Here is a 16145-nt window from a genome sequence, read left to right as displayed (position 1 = left end):
CGTCTGGACAAGAGCGGACATCCATTTACGTCTTTGCTCTAAACTAACCAAGACGCTTTAAACATTTAGAAAATGACCTTCAAGGGAACTTTACACATTATAAAAGCTCCTGCTCTTACCTATCGGGTGTGATTCTTCACCTCCTCCTCCTTCGCCCTTCAGCTGCTCACCATCAGGTCATGCAAGGACAGGTTCGGCCATTATTTGCAAAAATGCAAATGTATGTACTCCTCTATAACCTATGGAAGACCAAAACGTGTCATGAAATCATTAAAATGTAAAAAAAATAATAATAAACTTTTAATTACTTCATGGAGTTAGCAGTGTCTCATAAATCAATTTTATCTGTCAAACTCACCTGTCAAAGTCAGTGGGCGGGGCTACCTCAGATCCAGATGATTCAATTGGTCTGGCCTGAAGTCTTTCACGATGTGACGGCTAAAGTGATGGTGTACCTTCACGGTCGACCTGGTTTGAGACTTTTTTATTTTTCAAACTTGGGATCATTAATCATAAAAGGTTTGCAAAATATATATAGACCTATGCATATGGAACATGGGGAATTGAAATCATTAAATAGTACGTTTGAAAAGGAGTTAATTTTTGTTTTACTTATTTTTCCCCATTAATTATTAAAATAGTAAAATGAATCAATGATTTTGTTACATACAATTGAATTGGTATTTTTAATAGGTAATAATTAAGGTTGTTTTCATGTATTTTAATTTGTCACATTTGGTCTTCCATACATTTCAGCATTGAAAAACCTAATAAAATGTTCCTATTAGACCTACCTTGACAAACCTTTTTTTTTTATCTCTAGACAGGACTAAAAGTTATGAAAAAAAGGATTATGCTCATTTAAATGTCACTCAATTAGAATGTAATATCCTTTAATAAATAAAAAATCAGTATTAAACTACATATTAATAAATTTTTACAAAATATGTTAACTAATTGCATCCGTTTTATGAGGTATTTTCAAAAATGTGGTTATTTTTGCTTTCCGGACATTCTACTGTCTTGTTAAAAAAAATAACATCTGTTTAATGAGTTATTTTCAATAATCAGGTCATTTTTGCCTTCCATACCTTCTATGTTTTCATTTAAAAAAAAAACTTAAATCCGTTTAATTAGTTATTTTCAATAATCAGGTCACTTTGCCTTCCATACATTCTATGTCTCATATAAAAAAACAAAACTTAAAACCGTTTAATTAGTTATTTTCAATAATCTGATCATTTTTGCCCTTCATACTTTCTATGTATTGTATAAAAAAAGCAACTTAAATCTGTTTAATTAGTTATTTTCAATAATCGGGTCATTTTTGCCTTCCATACATTCTATGTCTTGTAAAAAAAACAAAAAACAACTTCAATCCGTTTCGTTAGTTATTTTCAATAATCAGGTCACTTTGCCTTCCATACATTCTATGTCTCATATAAAAAAACAAAACTTAAATCGTTTAATTAGTTATTTTCAATAATCTGATCATTTTTGCCTTCCATACTTTCTATGTATTGTATAAAAAAAGCAACTTAAATCTGTTTAATTAGTTATTTTCAATAATCTGGTCATTTTTGCCTTCCATACATTCTTCAATCCGTTTCGTTAGTGATTTTCAATAATCAGGTCACTTTTGCCTTCCATACTTTCTATGTATTGTATAAAAAAAGTAACTTACATCTGTTTAATGAGTTATTTTCAATAATCAGATCATTTTTGACTTCCATAAATTCTTTCTTGTCAAAAAAATATGTTCAGACAAAACTGAAATAGTTTGAATTTCTTTATTTCTTTCTTTCAATAAATTTTACACAAACTTGCTGGAACCAAAGAAACATTTGACTATATAAACATAACATAACACAAAATATATGAAAACATAATAATAATAATACATTGAAAAGGATTACACTGAAACTGTCAATCGTATGAGGGTGCTCTTGAATTTCTGTCTGTTGATGAGCTGCAACCAGGATGACAGAGGCCGTCACTTCAGAACCTGCAGCATCCCCTAGAGCGCCCTCTGCTGGCTGAAGCTGAGAACTTGACATCCATCGCTTCCATGGTAAGGCAATGGGACAAAGTGAAAGACCAGCGACTGCTCTCCTCTGTTGCAGCCCCCACTTTTGGCCTTGTGGCGCACACGTTGAAAAACAGAAGATTTTAGAGAGAGAGGTTTTCCGTAGGAACTCAGAAAGGGGTTTGAGGTGAGAGTAGCCGTTCAAGTTGTGAATAATTTCATACAGAGCTCTTTAAAAAGAAACAAAAAAAAACAGAAAATCCTCAAGCACGATGGACTCAAGATAAGGCAAAGTGTTTTGGATAAGCTGAGTCTGCCTAGGTGACCAAATGCTCAGAAAGTGCTCACGTTTCTTCTCCAACCGCAAGGAAAACATCTCCAGAAGGATCTGTTCCTACCGGAGCAATCTTCTTTTTTGTACAGACATCTTTTCTTTTTTATCACTAGAAACATTCAGTGTGTTTATTATTCATTCAGAAAAAAATTTGTCATGCAAAAACACATTAAAAGGTGAATTCCCGGTGCTTTTGGTGAACAGACGGACGAAAACCTCCTTTAAAAAAAAAAAGAAGTACACCCCTAAACCCTTTCAAAATAAGAGCGTGAACGTGAAGGTCCTTCGTTTGGAGAACGACTTATACATAGATTATTTAGTCCTTACATATATTCATATAGAGATTTATATTCATGTGTAATCTATGTAACGTAGATGACTTTTTAAATCTAAAAGTGTTACAGTCACAGCGCTATAGAGGCTGTTATTTGCTAAGGAAAATATCAGGTCAGAATCTCAGTCAAGAAGAAGAAGAAGAAGAAGAAGAAAAAAAATCGTTATCTTCCATCTAACTCGGGTACAGTGTTTTAACACATAAAAAAAACAAAAAAAAAAGCAATGTCATTTACAAAAATACCAAATTTAGTAACTGCAACGCTCGGTTGCCACGGCAACGACTTAGATCGTTATGAAATACTATCATTACTAGAGTGAAAAGTACATCTTTTTTTTTTAAATTAATTCATTTATTTTTAAACATTTTTTTTTTGCCTTTTTGTTGTTGTTGTTGTTTTGGTTAATCTATACAATAAAATTTGTAATCCTTATTTTTCCAACAACACAACCAACTCTATATAACTCTATTATGCCGCAACGCCGTGACAGTTGTCGCCCCAAATGTGAGCCACCGTGCAGAACGCAGCGCAATAAATTACATTCATCTCAAAATAGAATAGCTTACAATGTCATAGTTTCTTTTTTTTTTTTTTTCTTTTTTTTTTTTACCAAAATCTGACTAAAAAGAAGAAGTAACGTAAATGACACCGTAAAGATGGGAACCATCTTTTCCACGAGTTTTCCAAACACATTCCAGGTGAAAAGAAAACAAAAAAACAGCAACAAAAAAAAGTTCCCGCTCTGCGTCGCGTGACTGTGGATTGTCAATGTTAATCGAGCACCGTGACATCACATCAGAGTCTGGAAAATCCACGGAAAAATGAACGTTTGAGCGTCTTTGAAACACAAAAATGACGTCTTGAAGGTGGAGATGTGGGGGAGGGAGGGGGAGGGGGGACACAAACTTTAAATAATACATTTCTAGAATATAAACTGTCAAAATAAGAGACACTTTTACATACGTTACACAGTTTACAATACAGTTGTCTCGCTCCCGTTCCTCGTGTAAACTACGCAAACCCACGTTTAGAAACGACGGAGGTCACCACACATTCTACAAAGCTATTGTTGATTTGTCGTTTCTCCTCTCTCCTGGTAAAAGTCACTTGTGGATGTGGAGAGATCCCCAAAAAGGTCCTTTTTCCTGCCTCCACCCCGCATGCGGATGTCGGTGATGATCATCGTCTTGTTTAGGCACTTCTACAGTTTTCTAAAATGGAACAGGATCGTCGGCGATAAAGAAGGGGGTGGGGGTGGGGGTGGGGTGGACAGGAACGACCGGCGGTCACGGATAGCCCTCCAGGTGAAGTTCAAGTCATCTTTTTGCTTTTTTTTTGTCTAGAATTAGCACTTCAACCTCTTCCGGACCCTCGTGCACGCCCCCTCGCGGGTTTGGTTGAGGCTTTTCTCTTCGCCGTTGCAACGACTAAAGGTTGCAGCACGCACTACGGCAAAAGAATTGCAAAAATGGATGCAACTTTGAGTGACAGATGTGGGGCTTTAATAGCAACGGGTCGACTCGGTCCGTTAAAAACTTAAAAACCTTCAGGAGGGGAAGGAAATCCCTCCAGAGAGATGATAAAATGACTTCTACGCCGTTCCTGCTGTACATACGTGTTAATAGCTGTTTATCTAGCAATACATACAGTTGATGTGTGTTACTTTTGTGTGTGTTTGTGTGCGTTACACCGGCACTGCAGTTCTTACGGTTAAATTCTGAAGGGTTACACTCTTAGCATGCAGGTTGCTGCACCTCCACAGCGGAGGTTAGGTAGTATTTACAGAGGGGCTGTTTTGGGTTTTCTAGTGCAGCTTGGTGAAACTCCGCCTCTTTGACTATTTCAGGATGATCTGGAGGACAAACAACAAAAAACAAAAGAGAGAGAGAGGGGGGGGTTAGTTGAACCAGCAAGAAAACACAAACCAAACATTTCTGACCGTTTTGAGATCAAATAAAAACTTTAACGTCTCGTTTTCTCCGAAAACAGCTGTTGTCCTGCAGACCTGCTCACATTTAGTTTGATGCTTCGAGCAGCAGGTGGCGCCGCCCCATACGTGCCACATCTGTGTTTTAAAAGCTTAAAATTAAATGTATACAAATTTCTTTAGTCAAATTGTAGTAAATCAAGAGCAGAAGACGGACGCATCCACCTTTTCCTGGTCCCATCTGGTTCTACAGCTCACTAAGTATCGTTCGCCGTTTTTCTTGCGCCGCAAATGTTAGTTCCTCACACTAGGATGACGCATTTGAGCGCATTTGAGCATCCACATTCAATATAAAAAGAAGTCAATAATCGTACATCCGCGTTTCAGGCTACGTACGTTTTTTCTGCTGTTTTCAGCTTTTTTTTTTCATGGATGTACGTCGGCGTTTTCCGGCTATCACATTCAAGTTGACATACGTTTTTCTTCCATTTTTCTGTTTTTCATAAACGCTGAACGTTTCAGGCTACCGCGTTCAAAACTCTGCAGTTCACGCGTTGCTACAGACGTTTTCCGTTTTTGGGCTGTACGTAAAAACGCGCAGCGATTGAACATGCATTAAAAGTTCAACCTGTTGAACTTTGACCGAACAGCCACTCGGCTTGGGTACCGATGTTTGGTTTAGGGTCCTTTTCAAAACGCCGAACTGTTTAAAAATCATGGAAGATAAATGAATAACTGCGATTAGTTGACACCAAGTCATTGATTTATCGGAATAGAGCTGTGAAATAAAAAGCCGGGACCCGGATTTACCAGATCTGCACCGCTTGGACATTTCGCACCAAACTAGTGTGAGGCAGCTACAGTCCAGTGTGAACACCGAACACTAAAAGCACCCATGTAAAGCGTGTCCTTGAACGCGGCATTCATGCCCGGAAGCTTGAGCTTGAGAGAGAGAGCATGTAAACAGAAAGCTCTCAGCAACGTGAAGGGGGGGGGGGTTGCTTTGCGCCACCAGGAGCGACTTTCTGATGAACTCCTGCAGGCAGGAAGTACGTCCTAGAAAAAAATAATCATAATGAAAAGACCACGGGGGGGGGGGACTTTCAGGGTTGCTGAGTCATTTCTGATCACTCCTCATTCACACCAAGGAAAGAAATAGTGTGGGGGGGGGGCGTGAAGCGATTGTTGGTCAGCCGAAACAGTGCTGAGTGAGTTTGTGAGGCAGATGACGTCAAGAGGAAAAGGTTTTACATGGATGAAGAGGAGCTGGCCTTCAAAGCAGCGCAGAGATCTGCCAGCAGAGGGCGCTGCAACCTCACAGCTCACAGCAAAAGTTTCTCCTGAGCGCAGACGACGTCATCGGCTCCTGCTCGCCGCGTCACATCAACCGTTCCGCCGGGAGCCGACCGGACGCGCTGACCTCATGTGGGTTCAGTCTGGTTTCCCAGCACACACTCTGCCAGACAGACTGAAACGTGCCTTTCTTCTTTAATCCAATTTTGATTCAATTAGTTTAAAAGATTGGACAAAAAATGTTTACCAGGCAAACCCAGAAAAGTCTGACTTCTGCAGCTCCTGACCTCCATCAAAAACAAATTTTAAAAAATCCAAATTTGATTAAAAAAAAAGTGCATGACAAGAGCAAACAAGCGTCTGAATCTGACAGAGGAGGGAAGGGAAAGGAGTATGCGGGACAGGCGGATGCAGACAGAGGAAGGCTGACGTCATGGTTCCTCCTCGTCCCTCCTGCATGTTTAAAGCGCAGCCGCTGCTGCTGCTGCTGCATGCCAATTACAGCAAGAGACGTTGACTCACAGGAAGTGAGCGCATTACTGGCTGATGAGAAGCAATAAAAGCCCAAACTGGATCCTCCTGGATCAAACACTCAAAGGGATTTTGATGTTTCTGCTTTAAATGTGAAGATGCTGGACTCTGAGGCTCAGACGATGCTGCTCGCGGCGTCAGCATGTGGAGCACGTCCCGCTTCCCCTCCGTGTCCTCAAAGCACCTCTGCGCTGGAAACCAGACCCGCGTGCGTCACGTCACTCCGGCAGCCCACGTTCGGAAGGCTGCCTTCAGACGTCGTGCGGCTAAATGTTTCTCTCTTTTTTTAACTGGCGGAGACGGGGTGAAAGGGCGCGACCCCTGAGCGGTCTGCAGGAGAGACGGCGTGTTTTCTGTGAGTTTGCCGAGCACGCTTAGCGGCACAGATGAGGCGCCCTACTGCAGATGAAGACATCGAGAGAAAAGAAAGAAGACAAAACAAAAAAAAAAACATGCAAAAGTGATGCAACGTAACACAACTACTACTTGCAAAATGTGGGAGCTCTGAAGAAGTGCTGTTTGTGGGGGGAGGCGGGGCTTAACTAGGCTTTTGGGCTCGCTCGGGCGGAGCTTCGGCTTTATGAGGAGGCAGTTCTTATTCAGAGCTCCGGGGACTGATGAAAGAAAGCTTTAAAAGGAGCAAACCTGATTGGCTGGTGCTGTTGCTGCGTAGGGGACACTTGTGGCAGGAGTTGTTGCTGCAGAGACAGTAGCAGGCGAAGCACTGTACATCATTTGGACTTTGTTTTTTTCGAGGGATGGAAGGACGGGGGGGGGGCAAAAGGGAGGAGGAGTAGGAGAAGGTGGTAGCAATGGGAGAGGGTTGTGGAGCATCATGGTAACCATGGTAACAGGTTTTTTTTTTTTTTTTTATTGGACGGGTGACATTTGTTGCGGTTGGAGGAGGTGAAAGAGAGCCAGCGAGCCATCGTTAGGGTTACGCCGGCAGATGGCATGCAACCGTTCACAACGCAAAGCCGGGGCAGAAGGAAAGAAAAGGAGGCATGGGAGAAAAAACAAACAAAAACAAAAAAAAAGGAGAGAAGCTGATTACAATCACAAGGAAATTTATGTGGACAATCAGTTGGCTGCTTTTTCCCAGAGAACTTACAATCAATCAACCCCTTTGATTAAAAACAGATCATTTTTGCATTCTTTGAAAGAGTTGCACCAAACGAAAACAAACATCCCTTTAAATGCGTCCAGTCTTTCACCAAAACCAAAGAGAATGTGGTCACATGATCTATTCATCACAGGATATGATGTCGTTAGACCACACCCATAATCGGATATTAAATATTAATATATTAAAACTTTTAGATGTTCGTATTTTTCGCTGTAAAGTTCTTTTTTTCTGGATTTGCCTGTCTAACAAAAACTGCACTGATTTACAGGTTTTATTATTATTTTTTTTGTTTTTAAAAGGCCTATATAATGTAATGTAAGTGTATTATAATGTGAATTTCTAACAAAAAACAACCCCAAAGTGGGGTTTTGATCCGTTCACGCATCTAAAAACGCTGCGCTCCTTATCCAGCCCCTCCCAATCCACAAAATTGTCTCACGTTGTGATGTCACAAAGTTAGGAACAGCCCCTTCCAGGAGGAGTCGGCGCTGCTAGCTCCGCCCCCCAGGCTAACAGTCACGGCTAAACGCTTTCCTTTAGATACACAAACTGCACATCCGCCTCTGTAAAAGTTCGGATGTTTGTTTTTGCAGTGGCCCACTTTAGGATGATGTCATGAAATGGGTGGGGCCTCAGAGATCGAGTCGTCTTACTTCTGGGTAGGAAAACAAGCAGCGAAAATAGCTCAAATTTCATAAAAAAAGGTAATATATAACCACATATTTGTAGTTTACTCAGAAAGGCTTAAGAAAAACATGACATTGACCCTTTGAGATGAGCTTAAATGACACCAAACATTTAGCATTTTTGTGCAATTAGAGTTAACCTGCTTTTTACCTGTGGTCCTCTGTATTTCCAAGTTAGCACTGGTTCATTTGGAAATGTGTCGGTTTTTGTTGTGACAAATTACAAAAATGTTTGCCGAATTTAAAGTTTAATGAACCCTAAAAACTGAATAAATAAAAACTACTACCAGCACTACAAACAGTAATTGAAAGGAGCTTTAATTTGATTTAGGATGTATGTAAAACAACACTTGAATCGTGGTTTTAGAGCTACTTTAGCCCCAGGTTTTTATCGATCGGTAATGAGATGCTGCGTTTTGTTTTGGTGGGGAGACAAATGGCGCCATCAGACAGGTTTTCTCTGGGAAACTGATTTAAATTTCCTGATCAAAACACAGCAAACAGAAGCTATCCTAAAGCACAAAGCACAAGAACAGATCACACACACACAAAAAAAACACACAAAGAAACACAGTCAGTCAAACCCGGAGCTTCAACCTTTAGGTGACACACCACCCACCTCCACCCAAAAACACATGAAAATGGAGACCCCAGAAGAGTTTTTTTTCTTTTTATCTCACCTGTAAGGGCTGCAGACACCCCCACCCCACCCCCCAAGTGTGTGAGAGAAACAACGGGACCTACCAAGACCGCTAGCGGGAGTCATGCACAAGACTGACCCTGTCGTGATCATGCAGAGAAAAAGACAGGAAAGGGGGGGACAAAAGGGGGAGAGAGGGGCAAATCAGTGGGTTAATTTGAGGAGGAGGAGAAGAACAAGGTTAGACAAGACAAAAAAACGGAAAAAAAAAAGTCTAAAAGCTGCTGTTGCAGCTGCAGCATCAGCTAAACACGAGGCAGCGTAGCAAAGCAAGCGGACCCTCTCCTTCATGAGTTCATGCATTCAAACAGAGAGCAAACTCGGCTATTATTACCAATTATTTATACCTGCAGATGTCAGGACTTTATTGCTTTAATCTGGTTGTTCTGGACAAATGACGTCATTTAAAATAAAAATAAAAATCCTTTCTGCTTTGTAGGCCACGAAATCCAGAAAATCCCTTACTCAGTCACAAATATGAACAGAGGAGCATTTATTTACTTTACTTTACAGAAAGTCAAAGCAGCCGTGCGTGAAGAAGCTCTGCCTGAGATCAGTGAACGTGTACGAGGAAAAAATGACAACAAATGCGGGAGGAAGGACGAGGGTTGCTATCGGTTACCACACTCTCTGCGATCGACTGCCAAGCTACGACTTCTTCTGCAAGAAGAAGACGGAGAAACGGGGGGACAACTTCATGGGAGCTGGGGCCCCCCGCTGAGGGGGGGCAGCGGCTTTGACACGGGGCGAGCAGATGCATCACGCTGACGTGGTCGTATATCAGAGAGAGCGGCGCCCGATCCGCCGGATTCAGGGAACGCTGGAAATGTTAGCGTGCGGCAGCGAAACAACAGCCTTCAGGGAGGCATCTTCAAAGACCCCTTTTTGACACGCGCTGTTAGACAGGTGACTGAGTTAGGTTTTAAAGGTGGGTTTATTTGAAAGAAGAAAAAAAAACATTAAAGTGTAATAAACGGACTTGCGTTTTAAACTAAATGCTAAAACCTGGACGTAACAGCTGAAAAAAAAAAAAAATCTCCTTCCTTCCAGGGCTTTTCATCCCAGTCCTCACCTCCTAAATCTTCAGGGATCCTGATTATCAGCCCAAAATTTCTCAGCAGGATCTGAACTGATCTCACAAGCAGCTGGAGGGACATTAAAAACTCCCATGTGAAGTTTTAACGAGGGATTTTTGGAGAGAGAGCTGGGGAAGCCATTTTTGTGTTGGGAGGAAAAGAACCTCATCCCGACTCATCGTACTGCAAAAACAGAATCTTTAGGAAGTAAATAAACCCTTAAAGCCAGAAAATAATCTTTTTCTACAACAAAGTAAATAAGTGTCTTACTCACTAGAATTATTTTTGTTGCTATTTTAAGCTTGATTTTTCAAATTTTGTGAATTATTTTTAACTCCTTTCTATGGGGCCTGTTTTTGCAGTGCAGACATTGAGGTGGAATCCTGATGGTTGGGGCCTTGTTTCTGCCGCAATAGAGCAGGATTTCTGCGCCAGAGGAACCATGAATTCGATCAAATTGTAGTAAAAACCAACCAGCTAACATCTCTGAAAAGGAGCATCTAGGTCCTGAACCTCCAGAACTTAATCCTGAGGAAGATTTAAAGTAGAAGCCGTGGTTTTGACCCGTCAACTCGTAACGATGAGGAGAGGACTGTCGAAACCTTTGCTGCAAAAATGCAGATCAATTCATACATTTTTGCCTGTTCTACCTGTTCAAATAAGCCTGCCATTAAAAACGGGTTATATCATTGCCAGTGAGCAAGCGTACACAAATACTTTTGTCCGGTTCTGCGTGAGCTCTTACCTGTGGGAAAGAAGGCGGGCTGCTGGAGCTGTGCGTTGGCCAGAGCCTGCTGGTAGTGCAAAACACTGGGACTGAACAGGGAGCTGGCTCCGTTGCTCTTCTCGAGTGCTGGTCTCTTTGGTAGGGGCTGGAGGACGCCGTGTGGGAACGCCTTACAGCCACCAATGCACACATTAAGACACACACACACACACACACATACACAACAGAAGCACAGCAGGTTTGTACTGTGTGCAAACGCAACATTTTGTATCTGTTCATTTGTCTAAGCGCAGCAGGACAATAAGACAACAGTCATCGACATAACAGGAGACTACTTTAACATTACTTCATTAATGCATAATTCAATCAGAAATCTAAACATTAAAGTGTCTTACACAAAAAACAGAAGAGCCAAATTAAATTCTGTGAGTGGCTACAGTACAATTAAAGAAGCTACATGCAAAGCAAAAGGTGAAAGGTCAAAGTACCAGGTCTACAGTTGCCTCGAGGGGTCGCTTCATTGCTTTGGCAGTCGACTGAGTCTTTAATTAGCAGGCAGCGAGCACATGATGGCAGTGGGCCAATGGGATTCAAGCGTATTAACATACAGGTAACAGCAAGCAGAGGTGCATCATGGGGGACAGCATTGCATTGTGGATAGGTGAGAAGGAAAAAAACAAAAACAAAAAAATAATCTGAATGCAAGTATACCACATACAAAACAACAGGCATGCACAGAAACAAAAAAATCAGTTTCCTTTACTTCCAAGAAACGTGGCTACTTTCTGAATTAGTAAAAAAAAAAAAAAAAAACGGTTCTACATTTACTTTTGGTTAAGAACAAGCAAGAAACTTTGGTGTACTGAGCAAGAACATCTGCTAAGCTAAGCTAAAAAAAAAAAAACACAAAAGAAGGAGGAAGGTGAACCAAAGATGTCCGTCAGCTACTTAGCATCTACAGAGAATCTGTGCCAGGTGATTTTGAGTCTTCCTGAACAACAGTGATGAAGATCCGGTTCACATTAGTGGATGAAATCGCTAAAAGTTGGGTCTGCTTTGACCGAACAACCTCAAAATTGACCACACATTTATATTTTGGAGGCGTTTAAGACCTCTAAAGCTACGTTCACACCGGACTTCCAATGAAAAATCAATGGAAACGCGCGTACATCTGGGGCTTCTGCGTTCCGAAATCTTCTATTTTTACGCGTCCAAAACTCGTGTTGAAAGTTAAACTGGTGGAACTTTGTCCAATCAGCGACTCGTATTTGGTACTGACGTATGGATACCGTCCTTTTTAAGTCATTAAAGTACCAACCGTTTGAAAATTTATCATGGAGAGATTAGTCATTGAGGTTTGTTCCCGGCGGGAATTCTTCGACGCCAAGTCTTTCATATTTCGGAATGGAGCTGTGACAGAAAAAGCCTGGGGCGAGATTCACCAGATCTGCACCGCTTCGACATCCGGCGCCAAGCCTCTCCCAACAGTAAGTACTAGTATCGGGTACCGACGGTCCAGCGTGGAACACTGTACGCTAAAAGCACCGGTGTGTACGTAGCAAAAGAGAGACAACAAACCCACTGTTTGTAGTTTTTGTCGAGCAGCTGTGAGGACGGAACCTTCATTTAAAAATCAGTTTTAACTCCAAAACAAGGGATTAAAGGAGTTTTGTTCTTAGTAAAGAAAAAAAAAACATATTTTTGGATAAATTGCTTTCTCTTAGAGAAAAGGTCTCAAATAAAGTCAAATTTTTATTTGAAAGAGGAAAATATATCATCATGTGATTCTCTATATGGATCAAATAATACCTGTTGGGTTAATGTGTGCTGAAGTTAAACAAGTTTTTGCAGCACTGAAGAAAACTCAGTGTGGACCTAGAATGTGGAGCTCTGTTTATTTTTGCATGACCTTGAATGTGGCTGCTGGAGGGGGTTTCAAAGCAAAAAAACGTGACATGGATGTGATGAGCGCCGCGCTGTTAGGGGTCCATGCACACGCCTCCGGGTTCCCCTAAAGCCTGGCAGGACTGGTTCCTGCATCGCTGACGCAGACGGGGTTAGTTCCGATGGGACACGGTCCGTGAGAAGCAGAGAAGGTCGCGGCGCGGTGAGCAAACACATAAAAAGAACAACATCATCTGGGTAATATGATCTGACGCTGAGACTATCAGCACTCTATCTGATTTACTTTTTAAAAAGTAAAAATGGATTTGCCGCCCTGCATCAGGTATTACGGCTGGTGGAAAATGGGCTTTGGCTTACGGCTAACTCCTGAAGGAAAATTGGATTAAAGGTGCTGACTAGACAACTGGTCGTCCTACGGTTGACCCTCCTAACCTCTAGCACCGACCGGAGGTCGGCTGGTAAATCGGAGTATTCCAGGAGGAACGGGCCCTGTTGAGCTCCAGCAGGTTAGAAAACAGCCGTGGAAGTTTGAAAAAGAGAGCGAAAAGCAGCCAATAGGAGGAAAGTGCGTCAAGCATGCCCATGCCATGGAGGGAAAGGGAAGTCAGTCAAGCACATTGATGCGGTGCGAGGCGTGCAAGAGCCAAGCCCCGATTGGAAGAAGCCACTTGGTTGGGGGGGGGGTTCTACCTGTCTGGATTTCCACCTGCTTAATTTCAAAGTGAGCTTTTCAAAGTAAAAGTAGAAGAGGGTTGTAAACCCCCTCCCCCCCTCCGATGCTGGATTCATCCATAATTCAATTTGCAGTGATCTGCAGAGAAGCACACTTATCACCGAGAGAGGCGGTGTGCGATGGGAGGCGGGAAGGGGGAGCGGGGGCAGCACATTGTCTCTGAATGCACCAAGGGCATTGGACAATAAGAGGACTGCAGTGAGATAACAGCGGATCGTTCTCGCAGCGTTGGCTAATGACTTCAGTTCTGTCTGGAGCTGGTTCTGCACTCAGCTGCAGCACTTTGGGTCCGTCAGGGGGAAAAAAGCCAGCAGAGGTGGGCATGCTTCGGTTCTGATTCGGCTCGAACACCCTCACCCCCCCCAAATAAAGGGAAATCATATAGATAACTGTTTTAGAGAGTAATAAAGCAGGGCTCCACATTTAATGATATGCGAGGAAATCAACCAAACGTATTACATAAATATGTGCATAGACCTGTGTGGCTGCCTGTGTTTTCACTAAAAAACTAAAAAACAAAAAGGGAGATGTCAGATATATTTTGCTATCCTGCGAAGAAATCAAAAGCAAACAAATAACACTACGAAACCATTGACTGTATATGAGAACTGGACTGGACTGCTGGCTCCGACGAAATTAAGTCAATTCACAATACGGACGCCGCTATGTTGAAGCCAGACGCTGTCAGTAAAGAGTGATTAGTCCGAGTCGGTCATTATTTCTATGGCAACCACCCTCATCAATCAGGAGTGAGCTTTTTGGAAGGCCACGCCCCTACCTTGAATAAGTTGCTCTACACTTGCAATCACACTTGTACCACAACGTTTTACGGTAGTACTTTACGATATAAAAATGTAAATATTTGCAACAAGTTTGCAGTGATATGCAACACTTGACAGTAGTACTTTAGGTGAAGTGTTGCGTGTCGGCATCAGATGTTTGCAGCAATATACCACACTTTACAGAAGTACTTTACACAGTTTAAAGTACAACGGCAAAGAGTTGCATATACTACCAGAAACGCTTGCAAATACCATAGTAAAGTGTTGCAGATCTGCAACAAGTTATCAGCAATATCTTACGGTTGTACTATTCGTAAAGTGTTGTGTATCGGCAGCTGCAGGTTCGCTGCAATGTACAACTTTTTTACGGTAGTACTTTGCACTTTACAAAGTGTTAGGTGCTGCCACAAAGTGTTGCATATACTAACACAAAATGTGGCATATCTGCAACAGGTTAGCAGCGATATACTGCACTTTACGGTAGTACTATTTATTAAGTGTTGTGTATCGGCAACTGCAGATTCGCTGCAATGTTCAACTTTTTATGGTAGTACTTTATACTTTACAAAGTGTAAACACTACCACAAAAAGTTGCCTGTCTGTAACAGGTTTGTGGTGATATACACCACTCTACGGTAGTTTGTAAAGTAATACCACAAAGTGTTGCATATATTAACACAAAATGTGGCACATCTGCAATAGGTTAGCAGCAATATACTTCACTTCATGGTAGTAGTATTTGTAAAGCATTGTGTATCGGCAACTGCAATCAGCAACTTTTTATGGTAGTACTTTATACTTTACAAAGTCTAATTACTACCACAAAGTGTTGCCTATCTGCAACAGGTTGGTGGTGATACACAGCAATCTACAGTAGAATGTAAAGTACTACCACAAAATGTTGCATACCTGTAACAGATTTTTGCCGAAATAAAAACATCATGGTAGTACTTTACAGTTTACGCTAGTGAAGTAAGAATCTGTTGGAATTAGTTGATTGCGTGAATGGTCAAAGAGTTGCGGTACGTCAAAGAACGTGTTGTGTCGTGTTGCTGGCAACAGCTCCAGCATGAAAGGGTTAAGTGGAAGAACTGACCTTCAAATGGCTGAGAAGCCAATCAGGGACGTGACAACCAACTTTTTCATTTGTAAACACTAATATCCCCCAAATGGTTAGTGGCCAATCAGGAGTGAGGTTGTTGAAAGTCCACTCTCCTATTACTTAACAGAGGGCTACGCAAAACCTATCAAACATTTTTAATGTTCAACGTGAGACCATCTTTTTCTGTTTAGGCATCTGATTGGTCAGTTTATAACGTGAATAACTTGATCTACAGAAAAAATATGAAGCTGTGTATTTCTCTATAGAAGTCTATGGGATTCTTGGAGCCGGTGGGCACTTCCTGTTTGGAACGGGGGTCACTCAGTCCTGTTCATACGTACAGTCAATGTGTAAAACAGAATCATCCAAACCGGTTCATTTGTCAGAAAAAGCAGAAACTCTGTCAAATCAGTTCGGAGAGACTACAGGACAGGTGTTGCTCTCACCATGGCTGCAGCTGTGGCGGCAGCTTGGGCCGCCACAGCTGTCTGGTTGGCCTGGTGTTGGGTCGCCTTGATCTTGGCCTGCAGGTGGGCCGGAGGGTGGAAGTACTTGCACTTCTCGCGGGAGCAGCGGCTCTTGATGTAGTCCATGCACACCGTGACTGTGTTGTCGCTGGTGTCGATCATGGGGCTGTCGCTGGGGTGGGCGAAGCGGCAGTCCGTCTCGCCGCGCGCACAGTTGCCCCGCTGGAACTCGCGACAAACCTGGAAAGCGGGAGAATCGCACGCAAACACATTCACACGAACAACACAAACACACCAAAGTGACTCATGTAGTTTGGTTCCAAAAGAGAGAAGTTAAGAAACTGAAAAGTTTGCTAAGAAAATAACTGTTTGGGTTCAAAATAGGCGACTCCCCT

General features: G+C 42.1%; 1 protein-coding gene and 1 long non-coding RNA gene across 14 annotated transcripts in view; both read right to left on the bottom strand.

The window, feature by feature from the left end:
• Nucleotides 1-1776: 1776 nt before the first annotated feature.
• The window catches only part of LOC101165037 (muscleblind-like protein 2a), a 54437-nt gene continuing 40068 nt past the window's right edge, over nt 1777-16145 (bottom strand). For 3 of the 13 annotated variants that reach the window (XM_020709120.2, XM_011485286.3, XM_020709127.2), the window contains exons 5-9: nt 15730-15990; nt 11250-11303; nt 10780-10930; nt 9003-9038; nt 1777-4547 (exon numbers count right to left, since the gene is read on the bottom strand). In XM_020709120.2, the coding sequence (XP_020564779.1) occupies nt 4429-4547; nt 9003-9038; nt 10780-10930; nt 11250-11303; nt 15730-15990 (621 nt within the window). In that variant the 3' untranslated portion in view covers nt 1777-4428. Of the gene's footprint in view, nt 4548-7091; nt 7187-7285; nt 8771-9002; nt 9039-10779; nt 10931-11249; nt 11304-15729; nt 15991-16145 lie in introns of those variants that run through there. The other 10 variants (XM_011485292.3, XM_011485307.3, XM_011485302.3 and 7 more) reach the window with 10 other exon arrangements.
• On the bottom strand, nt 5111-7085 carry LOC111949281. Its single transcript, XR_002875291.1, has 2 exons — nt 6664-7085; nt 5111-6630 (listed from the first exon to the last, which is right to left on the bottom strand). It is a non-coding gene; the product is annotated as an uncharacterized LOC111949281 (long non-coding RNA).

This window comes from Oryzias latipes, chromosome 2, assembly GCF_002234675.1.
Source record: "Oryzias latipes chromosome 2, ASM223467v1".
NCBI lineage: Eukaryota > Metazoa > Chordata > Actinopteri > Beloniformes > Adrianichthyidae > Oryzias > Oryzias latipes.
This window is presented reverse-complemented; position numbering and strand designations above follow the sequence as displayed.